A 14860-nucleotide genomic window follows, 5' to 3' on the forward strand; every position below is an offset into this window, starting at 1 on the left:
GACAACAGCATAAAATTCAGGAGCCAATAATGACACTAAAGCGAAAAGATCACTCTGGTTAACATCAGAGCATGCAATGGAACCCATTCTTAGTTTTAAAACATGTTTCCAAAGGGAATCAATCATTTTTCTTCCTTTCTACTTTAATTTCTGTCTCAGGGTAAACTAATTGCTGATGAAGGGACATTTTGTTTTATAGATGAATTTCAGCTGGCACTGTAGGTTTACAGTCCCAGGACAAGAAAGGATGGAGATACCACAGAGAGGAGGCACCTGACAGTGTATGCCACTTGATGCAGAACACAGTCCTGCCAAAAGCTCGCAGCTGCATCTGATCAAGCTTCTAAATGTAAAGTCAGCAAACTATAGCTCGAGCCAATCTGGCCTGCTGTTTACTTCTGTAAATAAAGCTTTATTTACATAACCCAATGCATTCATTTCCATCTGGCCTATCGCTACTTTATCATTCAAAAAATAAAAATAAAAAAAACTGAGTAGCAGAGTCAGAAACGCTATGTCCTCCAAGCTGGAAATATTTACTGTCTGACTCCATAGAACTGCTTGCCAGTCTCCTCTCTGGATCTTGCAGCAAATACAGGGATAAGGACAGATGATAAACATCACAGTTGCCAGGTCCCGAGTTCCTACAACTCTCACTGCTACCAAAACAACCAGGAGAAAGATTGATGGAGCAGGCAGTATTATGAAAATACAGGCTTGGGAAAAATGAGACTACATGCCTCATAGGAAGACATTTCCCAATTGTTTTTCAAAGGGATACCCACCCATGTGGACATACATGGGTGTTATGGGGCAATGAATAGAACAGTCCCATGCTTACAGTTCTTTGTTCTTCCATGGATGTTCCTCAAAGCGCTGAGGCTTGTTCTAACTCTTCCTAGAAAAACATATGTGTATGTCTTTAGGGCTGACCATAAGGTACTAGAAAAATAATTTTGTGCTCTTTGCTGTGAAGACTATTTCTCCTGCTTTCACCTTTCCTTAGCTGCCTTAGTTCTTTACCTAGAGTTGAGGTCTCATGAGCTTGCAACCCTTTTCATCTTACCATGTCTATTGGTATCAACGTTGTTCAGCACATGTTTAGCCAGCCATGATGGTTTGACTTCATGACACTTCTAGAAGGCACAGTCTCACAGTGAGCCCCTCCCTGGTCCTCTGCCCCTTACAATCGCTCTGCTCTCTCTTCTGTGATATCCCCTGAGCCTGACATGCAGAAGGAGGAGATGTACTAGCTGGGACTGGACTCTATAACTACACATTTGAATTGGCTGTGGTTTTCTGTGATGGACTGCAAACAGAAGTTTCTTAGATGTGGAGTGAGAACTAGACTTACCTCTGGGTTTAGGACAGATGTTTAGAATGTAATTAGGGGCTGTGCTGATTTGTTAAACTGGCAGCTGTAGGTCTCCACTCATTCTTTGAGTTGGTGGTTTTGTTAAATGGTTTATGACTCTTGGGTGAGCATTGTCAGCCCAGATACATTTTTTTTTATTTATGATTCCTTGTGACTTCTTCATACATCCTTACTGTTATTTCACCCACCTCCCTCCTTCTATATTTATACCTCTTCCCTTCTCTAATTCAGCCCCACTATTTTTCTTTCTCCCTTGAGATCACTCATACCCTGCTATTCTCCTCTCTATTGCTCCTCCTCCCTGACAACTGTCTCTTTTCATTTACCCAGATTCTGTAGTGATTACAGGTTTATATACTCAGATCTGAAGATTTGGAGTTAGAAGCTCAAATGAGAGAGAACATGTGATGTTTGTTTTTCTGGGTCTCTAGGTTACCTCACTCAATACGATCTTTTCTAGTTCCATATGCTTTAAATACTAATTTAATAAAACAAATACATATTTTTCAAGAACTGTACTGAAACATTATGAATAAATATATTGTACAGAATTTGCTATCCAATTCCTGAAGGATATACATAGAAAGGGATACAGAAGAGATACACATGAAACTATATTGGCCATTTGCAAGTGGGGTGATAGGCACGTGGAGTCCAGTGTATTGACCCTGCTTTTATAAGTACTTGAAGGTTTGTGTACATGTATGCACTTGTGCATTTTTCTATGGCTGTACATGTGTAGAAGAGTGATAGAAGGACAAGTTTGGGAGGTACCTGAGAGCTACAGGGGCTCTCTTATCTCAGGTTAGGTGTGAAGGTGCCAGATAATCATTAACCACCAAAGCCACCCTGGATCACTGGCTTCTGGGACCTTTGCCTTGTGAATGCAAAAGAATGAATTTAGTGGACCAGGGCAGGGTGAGAGTCCTGGTTGGTTTTGTTTTGCTTTGTCAGTTTGACTTAGCTACAGTTCTATAAGAAAAGGAAGCCACAATTGAGAAGATGCCTCCATAAGATTGAGCTATAAGCAATCCTGTGGGGAATTTTCTTAGTTAGTGATTAATGTGGGAGAGCCTAGCCATTCTGGGTAGTGTCATCCCTGGGCAGGTGGTCCTAGGTGCACAAGAAAGCAGGCTGAATAAGCCACAAGGGGGGGGGGTTCTGTTTCAGTTCCTGACTCCATGTTCCTTCCTTGAGCTTCTGCTCTGACTTCCTTGTGTGTGAGCTGAGATAAATCCTTTCCTCCCTAAGGAGCTTTTGGTCATCGTGTCTACCACAGCTATAAAAACCCCAACTAAGAGAGTAAAGTTTAGAAAGGGGTTTATTGTAAGATAGGTGAGAGCCAAAGAGAAAGAACGCCTATAGCAAGAGCATGTCACAGTGACAAGCATTGACAATGTGATGTTTAGGGACGTTTTATGATTTGTGGTATGATATGGATTGAAGCAAGGAGGCGAGCTGCTCAGTCCAGCTGGCCTCCCGTGAGGTGTCCCTATGCCAGCTGTGGATCCTAAGTCTGGTTACACACTCATGTTTAGCTTCCAGGGGGCTGTGCAAAAGAAAGATAACAAGACAGACAAAAAATGAAATCTGTATCCCCACGTCTGACCATTTACCCCCTCAAGAGGTAACCTTAGCCGCTCTTGGGAATCAGGATGATTTAACTGGCTTCTTCAATTGTTCTGGATCATTAGGTGTGGTAGCCCTACAGGGGGCCTATCCAGGGGACCTCCAAAATGCATGGATAGTTGTATTTGCATAGCAGGGGTGAATCAAGGAAAGGAAGTGATTCACTGGCCCCCAGCGAGCCAGTGAGGGGGAAAGGGCAAAAGCAAGAGAAGAGTTCTGAAGCTTTGAGCCTGGAGGCCTGTGAACACAGGAGCCAGTCATCCCCTGAGAGTAGGCATGATTTATACAGCAGCCTCAGACAGGACCTGGCTCCTCTCTTACTTTTCCCTGAGTGGCTTGTCTTTTAAAAGCTGCTACTGGGACAAAAGCCATGGAAGATACAGGGGGAGTTGGCACATGTGCCCAGTGTGCATCAGCACAGAAAGGAACTGGGAGGGGAAAGGCATTCTGCAGCTCCACCTGAGGGTAGCATCTGGTGAAGCCAGAGAGATCTGCCTCCCTCCACATAAGCAGGGCACCCAAGTCCCTTAGAAACCACATTGACAGAAACTGTTTGTAACCTAGAGAACAGGGGGCACAGAAAATAAAAACATATTACAGAACTCAGAAGGTGATGGCATCAGAACTCTTTTTCCTCAGTCTGTCCCTGTCGCAGAACCTGGAAGTGAAAGCAAGAGTCAGCGCACCTGGAACATGATGAATCTTCCCAGTGGTAGTCTTTCCTGTGGTGGTCACTTGCTGGCCTATGCAAACAAGATCCGACTTTGGGTTGCCGGCATTCTGTGCATCTCCCAGACTTGGCATTGGGCTGCCATGGATCTATGTTGGCTTCCAAGGTTCAGCTGTTTTAAAGTGCCAATTATCCTGGCAGCTATGTCCCTCTTTACCCAGGCATGAAGCCAGCTAATGTCCAATGGTGCAGGCATACCATTCAGGCACACACTTGACTTCTAGCTGTGGAGCACTGTAAGCCAGGGGAAAAAAAGAAAGTATTTAGTCAGATTTCCCCAGGCCATGATCCATACTTTTGAAAAAGATTATTTCCTAGCTCACAGATGGGAGGGAGGATGAATGAGCACTTGTTAGAGGCAGGAACAGTTAAAGCTGTGGGCCTCAGGCAGCATTCTCTGAAGCTTAACTAAGCTCACTTGCTTTGGTACCCCAGCCTGGGATATAGGGGATGGTGGGAAGGAAGAATGAAAGATACAAGTGCTTCCCCCAACTCCCAGCTAACTTAAGGTCACAGGGAAAGTAAAAGGGTGGTGATAGAAAGAAAAAGAAAGAAAGAAAGAAAGAAAGAAAGAAAGAAAGAAAGAAAGGAAGGAAGGAAGGAAGGAAGGAAGGAAGGAAGGAAGGAAGGAAGGAAGAAAGAAAGAAAGAAAGAAAAAGAAAGAAAGAAAGAAAAGAAAGAGGGAGACATAGGAACAAGCAGAGGTTGTGGATAGGGCAAGGCTGAAGCAAGAGGCAGGATGTCACATGGTTCCCATGCTCATCTTTCCTGATCCCCAGTCTAGTAACCAGTACAACATAGAGGAAAACCAGTGGTGGCAGCAGGGATGGTCGCTGGGAGCAACAGAGGCATTCTCACCTCAAGTGAGCTTACCTCAGGAGTGGGGACCCTGGACAGTCAATGGCCACCAGTGAGCTTGTCTTGTGCACTTGAAAAATGAATTTCACAGACAAGGGGAAGGTGAGTTTCAGACTGTAGGTTCTATCATAGGCAAAAGGGAAGAGTAGGGAGGCAAGCTGAACAGCTTCCGAGAAAGGGATTGCTTCTGAGGGTGGTGGTGTCTCTGAGTTAGTAAACCTTTTCTGGGTTGAAGCATGAGGTGGGATGGGATGGGGACTGGACATGAGCTGGGGCTCCTGCTGGCTCACCCATGTGCCTCTGCATCCAGGTATTTGGATTAAAGTTTTGGTTGTAAGGAGAAAGTGAAACAGGAACCCTACAAAGAGAGAAAGTGATTTTATCCCATTGGGAACAAGCATGAGTTCATAAAAGAGCTCAGTAGTACAGACCATAGGCAGAAAAGGAGAAGAAAGATGAGGAGCCAGACTAGACGTGAGAGCACCAAGCATTCCAGCATTTCTAGTCTCCAGCGAGTACAAACCAAGGGTATCCCTGGCTTTTGGCCAAGAATTCAAGTCCATTTCTCTAAACTCCCTGACTGTTTTTTATCTCCCATTTTTATTGTATGTGAGTGTGTGTGTCTGTGTTGGGACAGGGGGTTGGTAATGTGCACATGTGCTTGTAAAGGCCAGAGGTTAACCTCACCATGGTTCTGTCTTGTTTTTTTTAAAGACAGGATCTTTCACTAATTATGCTAGGTTGGCTAGCCATTCAGCCCCAAGGATCTGCTAGTCTCTCTCTAGCATGAGGATTACCAGTGTGGAGAGCCACTCGTGGCTTTTAACATCAAACTCAGGTCCTCGTGCTTGCACATCACTTACTGTCTAAGCCATTTTCCCAACTGCTTTAAAGTGGCTACGTGTTGTTGCTTATTATGAAGAGTCATTTGCTTTGTTTATTTCTGATATTTGTGAGAGGCTCTTCCCAGAACAAGCCCTGGCCTTTGACATTTGAAAGCAGCTCCCCTTCCTGACAGAGCAGCCACTCAGAAGCAGATGGATGGCATATGTCCTGTGAAAGAGCAGGGGTGAAGGGGCAGGCCCTCTGTGAGAAGGCTGACTGCTCCGGCTTGCACACAGGCAAGCCATGTAGTTCTAACCTGCAGCTACGGCTTCTCAAGACCTCTGCATTATAAGCTTTAACGTGTCAGCTGGCCCAGGGATTAAAGCAAATTAAAGAACCAAGGCCCAACTTCCACATGGCTCCAGTACAGAAACGAGGATGAGAAATTAGCATCCTGGTAAGAGCAGTATTCCTTACATATTACCGTGCCTCCCAATCGTAGGGGATACGTGGCCCTGAGTCCATGAACCTGGGAAGAGCAGAGCTTTTGCTGTCCCACTGGTTCCCAGGCAGTGCCCTCTGCTCTTGCAAGATGCATACAGAGAGGTCCTGCTACTGTGAGGGCCTTTGTTAGGAAGACAAGACTGTCTAGCTGGCTAATTCTCTACACACATTTAACACTCAGAACCCACAACTTTGCCCGATTTCTCATTCTAGAAGTTGCATTCTGCAGAGCATTTGGGTATAGGGAGGCCAAGAAAAAAATCAGGGACATTTTCCCACTGTGGTGGCCTAGCTGACACAATTTTTTTCCTGTGAGATGGCCGTCTTGACGTTGCCTGACTCTTCCCTTCAGCACAGATCTGCAGATCCAGGTTGTGTTGTTTAACAGCTGAGGTTTTCAGTTCTTTTCTAGAAGGACGGATTGCTCAGCTCTCAGGACCTCAGACCTATGACAGGCATGCTTTCTGTTTACCTGGCCCTGCCCCAGGCCCCGAAGCATGTAAGTCATTATAGCAACTACTGACCAATTTTGACCAAGAAGAAAAGCTCCAGTGTCAAGGTCAACCCTCCTGCAGGGAAGGCCACCACTGTCTCCTTGCCTGCTTGCCATAGTCATTGTGTGAGGTGGGGGTGGGGAGGACCAGGCTCCGTGTCTCATCAACACCACACAGAACCTCTCCATCCTTTCCACTGTGACATTCTGTTAGGGACAGGACTCTCAGAGGGAAGGGAAACACTGCACAGCTGGATGCTTTGCTGGAAGGAGCTTGGATTGTGGCAGAGCTGACAGACTGTTGGTTCATGGAAGAAAGCAAGTAAATATAGATATTGGTCACTTCTAATAACAAAGTGCTTATGAAAAGCTAATAAACTAAAAGAGGCTGCAGATTAGAGAACTGGAACATTAAGCAACACTTACTGCTCCTAGCAGCGGCCTTCAGTCTCAGAGGACAAGGGAAGCTCAACAGAGTTAGACCAGAGGAACAGGGAGTGCAGAGTGACAGCAATGCTGCCTTTTCCTCACTTTTTGCATCTAGTTTTCTTTATGTTTGGTCTGTGTCTTCCAGAGCTCTCTCCATTGGTTAGATCCCATGTTGTTTGTGAAGCTTGTTTACAGCTGAGAACTAGAGTTTCTGATATGGAAAAGAAGACATAGTTTGAAAAACTGAGTGATTACATTTGTAGTCTCTCCTTGCTTGTGACTCTGTAAATTCTGCCTTGAACATTTGTTCATAATTGACTGAGCATTTAAATGGCACAGTCAGAACCTGTCCCAAATCAGAGATGTCTTGGAACAGGGGAGGTGACAGCCTTAGTCTATTCCTTGACTAGTTAGTTCAAAAGTGTATACAGTCATTTGTACTTCAGAGCTGAGGGTGCTCACTGGTGCAAAGGAAGGTCCTTAGGTGTCATGCAAAGAGGGAAGCCACGGCAAAGGCAGCTCTTCACAGAAGCCCAGTACTCACAGTGCCATGTGAGACCACTAACCCCCACAGCTGCCTCTAGCCACAGGGGCTTGAACTTGAAAAGCATTCTGTGCTTCCTCTGTGTCCCCAGCTACTGGGAAACAGGGACTTTGCCATCTGGCACATCCAAAATTAGAATCACCTTCAGCTCCCTCTGCCCACACCATCAGCCCTAGAAGCATTGTCCTTTCTTCTCTGTCTAAATGCCAATCTCTTTGGACTCTATCTTTTTGTATCCTCAAGTCACTCAAGGTTCACTTTGACTGTGGGCTCAGCTCTGGTACAGATTTTGCTCCTTGGGTAAATGGCCTCCCCAGTCTCCCCACCCACAAGACGAAAATAATGTTTACCTACCAAGGGAGTGATAAGAGCCAAGCCAAGTTTGCCAGAATGTCAGTGACTGTGAGTTCAGCTGTGGCCATTAAGAATATTTGGCTTCTGTGACTACTCTATGATCACTCTCTCCTGGTGATGAGACCATGCCAGACCACAGAGGAAGAGGATCCAGGCAGTCCTGATGAGACTGAACAAGCTACAGGCAAATGGCAATAGTGGAGTGGACTAGGGGAAGGGGGTAGAGGAGAAAAGGAAGGATAGGAGTGTGGGAATTAAGGGAGCATACATAATGAAAAAATTGTGAAAAAAATTAAAAAAACATAAAAACAAAAAAGAAAACTTTTTCACTTATTATTCTAAAAACATGAACGCGTGGCTCCTGTGTGTGTGCTTCCTTAGTGTCACCTGGGTGGCGCTGTCCACCATTCTTTCCTGGGCCGATTAATCTCCTATTTTCCGTGGTGCCCTCTCTGCATTGCCTGCTGTTGTGCATGTATTGTCTACATACTCTGCTGTATTCCTGGTCAGATTGTGTCGTGGAAAGTCACTTCCGCAGCGGAGGGCAAGTTAATATTTTTGTGTGTGGTCCTCCTTGCTCCACTTTGGTAGCTTGATCACACAGCTCTCCAGTGTGAACTCCTTAGATGCCAGGTTTGTGCCACCATGTCAAAAGGGTGGACACTGTAATATGGTAAATGAGGCGGGATAAGGGGTTTAGATTGCTAAAAACATATTTATACCTAGAATCTAAACTACAAAAAGAATCTCTGGAAAGCTCTAGAAGAAAAATAACCACATCTGGGTTCAAACACAAGACTGCTGAATTTTGGCCTTGGCCCTTGTTCCTGAGCCATTTCTCTGTTCCGAGCTATCTGATTCCTCAAGGGAAAGGTGTGTGCCAACGTGACTGACATAGGACTGGAAGGCTTAAACAATGCGCCCTTTAAGGCTGAATACTAATAAAAGAGTCATCTTTCCCTTGCCACCTTAAAATGGCAGTCCCAAAGTCCCCTGCTCACACGGTACATTCCCCTACTTGCAGCTTTAGGCCTTTAGGGGCATGAAATCCTTAGGACCACAGGGTACACATAGAGTTAACTGGAATCGGATTTTTGTCATCAGGGTGAACACTTGAGATATGCAGATCATCCCCTTGTTAAAATAACCCCATTGAAAGTCATCCTAACACCAGAAAGTTGTTTTCAGGATCATAGGAACTATTCCAAGGCTTAGTCAGAGAGACTACGATTAGTCAGGCTGTAAGAAAGACAGAGTGCCCTGGGCCATCAGATCCTTCTGCTTTCAGTGTCTGATGGTCTTGTCACACCATACACGTGTTGTCAGTTACCATGAAGAAGAGCAAAGTTTCAGGAATGAAAAGGGACAGGACCACATTTTCTGCTAATGTATATGTGTGTGTGGAGAATGGAAAACACATTCAATGTGTATCCATAGTGTCTGATGTGCAATGACGGACTAGTTCTGACCTGGTAATTTAAAATGTATGGAGATGATAGAGAATATACAGCGAGGTACACATTCACCCACATGACCTCCCCCACAGCAACACGCAGAACCTTCCTATCGGGCTCCATCCCAGTCACACCACTTCCCTGCTGCAGGGTCACTATTCCCTGCTTCTGCTGGATTGTAGAAATATGCGTAGGCAAAGCTTTCTGCTGTGTCTCCTTCTCTGTCAGGCTTCAGTTGCTCACGATTCATCCGCATTCTGGCTGTCAATCGTCTGTTTCATTGCTTGGTAGGGTTGCACGATGTGAACATACCATGATGTATCTGTCTTTCTGTGTAGGCATTTGGAGTTTTTCAAGTTTTTAGTTATCATAGATAGTATGCTATTAACATTCTTGTACATATACTTTGATAGAAGGAAGAGGGAGAATGGGGGACAGAGAAGGTGGGTGGATGTGGAAGAAGGAGGGGCACCCCGATACCACCACACCCTCCACACACACACACCCTGAGTCTTTTAGGTCACCGGTGGCAGTTTAGGTGGTGTTTAAGTATGGCTTGTGCTGCCAGTTTTTCTGAAGTGATTGGAAATGGATGTGCTTAACTTATGAGCATTGTCTGTAGATCCAGATTAACTACTACTGCCAGTTCAAATTCTGCTTCTGATTTATTAATATTTGACATTTTAAAAGTATAATAACTCAGGCACTAGCCCTTGGCCAATGCAAGTGTTGGGTGGGAGTAAAGGTAAAAAGAGTTGGAAAAGAAACCCGCCACAGAGGGCCTCTGAAAGGCTCTGCCCTGCAGACTATCAAAGCAGATGCTGAGACTTATGGCCAACTGTCAGGCAGAGTGCATGGAATCTTATATAAGAAATGGGAAATAGCAAGATCTGGAGAGGACAGGAACCCCAGAAGGAGAGCAACAGAACCAGAAATTTGAACACAGGGGTCTTCCTAGAGACTCATACTCTAACCAAGTACCATGCATGGAGATAACCTAGAACAGATGTATCCCATGGCAGTTCAGTGTCCAAGTGGGTTCTATAGTAATGGGAAGAGGGACTGCCTCTGACATGAACTGATTGGCCTGCTCTTTGATCACCTCCCCCTGAAGGGGGGCAGCCTTACCAGGCCACAGAAGATGACAATGCAGCCACTTTTGATGAGAACTGATAGACTAAGATCAGAAGGAAGGAGAGGAGGACCTCCCTTATCAGTGGACTTGGGAAGGGGCATGCATGAAGAAGGGGGCGGGAGGGTGGGATCACGGCTTATGAGGGGATACAAAGTAAATAAAGTGTAATTAATAAAAAAAATTTAAAAAGAGTTGGAAAATGTTTATAGCCTAAAATTCAATTAAGAAATTCCATTTAAAAATTCAGCTTTGGGCTGGAGAGATGGCTCGACCATTAAAGCCTAGGCTTATAACCAAAAATATAAAACTTCAGCTTCACAGAAGAGCTTTAAACAGTTGGGACTTAATCAATTCCGTCATTGGGTGAACGGAGTATTAGGAGCTACTGTGTGGAGGACCAAGTTCATTAGTAGTAATTCAGAGACTGTATTAAGAAACTTGCTTGCCATGGTCCAACAAGGCCGTGTTGTCAGGGCAGCAGATGGAAAGGGGCTGTGGTCTGGACTATACAGACCGTTCTGTTGAGTAACTGGGGTTTGTTACTCCCACGCCTGATTAAAAATAACATGTTGATGTCTCAGGCCCAGACTGCTGTGTTTACACCGTTTTTGCCTTTACACAGCATGCTTTTCTCCTGTGACTAAGGAACTGTCTGACTCGCCTCTACTGTAATTTTCTGCTTGCAGTCTACCAGTCCTCTGGAAGCAGGATGGTGTTTATCTGTTTATGAGGGACCATAGAGCCCCACTTTCCCCACAGAGGCAGAGCTCAGAATCGAATGGGGCACTGCTCTCAGAAGCCGCCTGCCATCTGCCTCTGACGGACTTTCGTATTTTCCTTTTCAGTTATCTCAGGGATCTCCAGAACCAATTGAGCCAAACATTTTTACGTCGGATTACCACTTACTACATCATTCCCTGACTGCAAGTGATCCCACAGGTAAGAGGGACCTGGCCTTCACAAACAAACAAACAAACAAACAAAAATACAGAAAGAGCCATTTTGTTCATGTAGACATCGTCCTAAAACACCACCTCTACCATACAAAAGATATGAAGTTAGTGTCCACTGAAGTAGTGTTTGGTGATAGTGTGTAGAACCTACAGGTTCCTAGAGACTGTGTCCTCACACAAGCTGCTTCCTGCACTGCTTTGGTACTATAAACGACATCAGGGTCTCTCTGGGTAAACTGCATTTCCTTCTATTTGTTTTCTTGGTGGACTGATGAAGCCAATGTCTAAGGGCATGTAGGAAGATAAAAGGCAGAAATGGGAGGCTTACATGTTCAAAATGGAGACACCTGAGGTACCGGAAGAATCCACATCACACATCTGGTTTTTGTTTGTTTGTTTGTTTGTTTGTTTGTTTTGTGTTCTTTTTAGAACAATTTCACATAGGGAAGCTGGGTAGCATGAGGTCACAGCCAGACTCCAGAAACCTGGACTTCTGCCTCCGATCTCAGCTCAGCCATTTAGTAGCTGATCTTGGACCTCTGAAGCTCAGTAAAATTTTATAGTCTCCCATAAAATGGGAGTAAATATAAGAATAACACAGTAAAATGATAAGCAAGATAAACATCGTATAGTGATTGTATAATCAACGTGAGGGGTTTAGTGGTCATAGCAAGAACCAGGCCTTTGGAGGGACTCAGCATGGCCATGTTCTTCTGGAGATGCTTTAAGCCTGAGGAGCAGCGTCCCATTCTTCTGAGACTTTAGAATTCCGCAGCAACTGCAGTGATGGTGCCAGAAGGGAGGTGTCACAGTTAGACGAATATCTGATAGCTTGCAGAAGCTTATTGCTGTTGCCTAAGAAATCATTTTTGCATGTTGGTTATGTATTCTTGTCATAAATCAAATTCTGGCTAGGCAGTGTCGTTTAAACGGAACCCTGAGAAATCTCCAAGCAAGATAACACGTCTGAAGTCATTTGCTTTGAACAGCTGCACCCACCTTGGATCAGTTCACCTGCTGGCCAAACTCATCAAAGCAACCGAAATGGAATGGACTCTGATGGAAATCCCTTAGACGCTGAGACAGGGTTAGCCAGCACCTCTCAGAACAGCTGGCCACTCTACGGCCGAGCGGAGGCTTAGCCCCTGTCGCAGGAATCTTAGCAAAACCGGATGCCAGAACCTGCAGCACCATGGGTAGTGCCTTTAAACAAGGCTTTAAACCAGCCAGTACTCTTGTCTTCATGCCTCCCTTCAGCCAAGCTAACAACCCCTTCTCTTGCCTGTCTCCAGCAGGGCCTCCTCAAAGGTCAGTGCAGGCTGACTCAGGAGAAACTGGCAACAACTGGTTTGGCAGCTTCCCAGTGGGCTCAGGTGCTGAGCTGTTCCCCTTAACACACACGCCCTTACCTTTCTCAGCCAGTTTTCACTAAGCGTTGCTCCTAAGTCTTTTTTTTATTTATTGCATTGTAATGGCCTTTTCCAGAGCAGCTTAGCACAACAGAGAAGCAAGGCCTAGGCATTTTGGAATTTACTTTTATTTTGAATTTAGTTTATTTTTATTTGTGTGTGTGTGTCTGTGTCTGTGTAGGTCAGAGGCAACATTTAGGAATCCAGGGAGAGATCAAACTCAGGTCATCAGGCTTATGAGGCAAATACATTCGCCTGTTGAGCCAACTCTTTGGTCCTGGAATTTTCTTTTAAGCCTTTGTAGTTTAGAAGTTAAGCATATTCACTGCAATTGGAATATTAATTGCCAGCACGCCACGGTTAAGAAGTTGAGAGCCAAAGGCTGATGCGCTGTGACTGCTTTGTTTCAGGTCCAGCCGCCAGCCTTGAATTGGAAGAGGGGATCTCGTATGAGCAGTTGCAGGTAGTGTTCTGCAGTCCCGGCTGCTTTATTTGTGTTGCTTTTAATTTCACACTAACTGGATTGTCTGTCGATTCCAGACTGTGATTGAAGAAGTCCTAGAGGAAAGCGGCTATTATAATTTCACAACTGACAGGTGAGACCCAGAGCTTGCTTTCAAGTGAAAGATGAATTGAGACATATTTGAACATTAGACCTGCTTTCTCCATCCCTGCTTCCAAAAGCTTTATTTCTACTAACTGCTTTTCAACACTCTCATATTTGCTTTGAGTAGAAACCTTCTGTGGAGAGATCACTACTGTGTTTTACAATGAAAATTCTCCTTCTGGGATACTTCACTCAGAATGATCTTTTCTAGTTCCCACCATTTGCCTGCAAATTTCATGATTTCCCTGTTTTTGATTTCTGAGTAGTATTCCATTGTGTAAAAATACCACAATTTCTGTATCCATTCATCCGTTGATGGACATCTGGGTTGTTTCCAGGTTCTGGCTATTACGAATAAAGCTGCTACAAGCATGGTTGAGCAAATGTCCTTGTTGTGTATTTGAGCATATTTTAGTTATATGCCTAGGAGTGGTATAGCTGGATCTTGAGGAAGCTAGTCCTAATTGTCTGAGAAAGCACTAGATTGATTTCCAAAGTGGTTGTACAAATTTACATTCCCACCAGCAATGGAAGAGGGTTCCCCTTTCTCCACAACCTCTCCAGCATGTATTGTCACTTGAGTTTTTGATCTTGGCCATTCTGATGAGTGTAATGTGAAATCTCAGGGTCATTTTGATTTCCATTTCCCTGGTGACTAAGGATGTTGAACGATTCTTTAAGTGTTTCTCTGACATTCTATATTCCTCTACAGAGAGTTCTCTGTTTAGCTCTCTACCCCATTTTTAAATTGGATTACTTGATTTGTTGCTGTTTAACTTCTTTAGTTCTTTATATACTTTGGATATTAGCCTTCTGTCAGATAAAGGGTTGGTGAAGATCCTTTCCCAGTCGTTTTGTTCTGATGACAGTATCCTTTGCTTTACAGAAGCTTTTTAGTTTCATGAGGTCCCATTTACTGATTGTTGATCTTAGAGCCTGTGCTGTTGCTCAGGGCTGTTTTAGGATGTGCAGTTCTTTGGAGTGTGCTCCCCCAAGCATACATCTTTCTTCTGCAGCCAGTAGAGCTACTTTGTGATAGATTTCTAAATTATTCTGGAAGTGTTTTTTAAGGACAGCTAGTAGCCTGGAAAATGAGGACTCAAGACTGGCTTGCAAAGGTCATTACAGAGAAATTACATTCTTCTTTGAGCTCAATTCAGTTTCCTGCTTTTCTCTTGCTGCTCACATTTCAGTCAGCCTTTCTTATGAATCACAGATGAGCTTATTCAACCACTTGCTCTTTTGGCTTGATAACATATTTTTAAAATATGGCCTTTGCAAACTTAACAGTGCTTGTGATTTGGGACTTCAGAGCCAAGATGAGTAATCTTCACCTTGCAAGAATCCATTGTTGATAGAAATCACCACCTTTACAGGTGCCCTTTTCCCATCATCCCTGTGGGGATGTTTGGATTTTCACTTTTTGCTCAAGTTCTGAGCATACAACCCTTCTGTGGGAAGTCTGCATGTTTCTGTTCTTCACTTTCAGCATCTTTTCATTCTAAGTGTCCTTGGCTTAAAGTAGTGGGGCAGAAGTTGTCATTCTACAACTGTTGTCATT

At 44.4% G+C, this 14860-nt stretch overlaps 1 protein-coding gene across 1 annotated transcript in view; it reads left to right on the forward strand.

The window, feature by feature from the left end:
• Positions 1-14860, forward strand: part of Nek10 (NIMA related kinase 10) — a 183720-nt gene that overhangs the window by 161529 nt on the left and 7331 nt on the right. The window contains exons 33-35 of the mRNA XM_060390990.1: positions 11176-11269; positions 13103-13155; positions 13233-13288. Of these exons, the coding sequence (XP_060246973.1) occupies positions 11176-11269; positions 13103-13155; positions 13233-13288 (203 nt within the window). The remainder of the gene's footprint in view (positions 1-11175; positions 11270-13102; positions 13156-13232; positions 13289-14860) is intronic.

This window comes from Meriones unguiculatus, chromosome 9, assembly GCF_030254825.1.
Source record: "Meriones unguiculatus strain TT.TT164.6M chromosome 9, Bangor_MerUng_6.1, whole genome shotgun sequence".
In the NCBI taxonomy this organism is placed as follows: Eukaryota; Metazoa; Chordata; class Mammalia; order Rodentia; family Muridae; genus Meriones; species Meriones unguiculatus.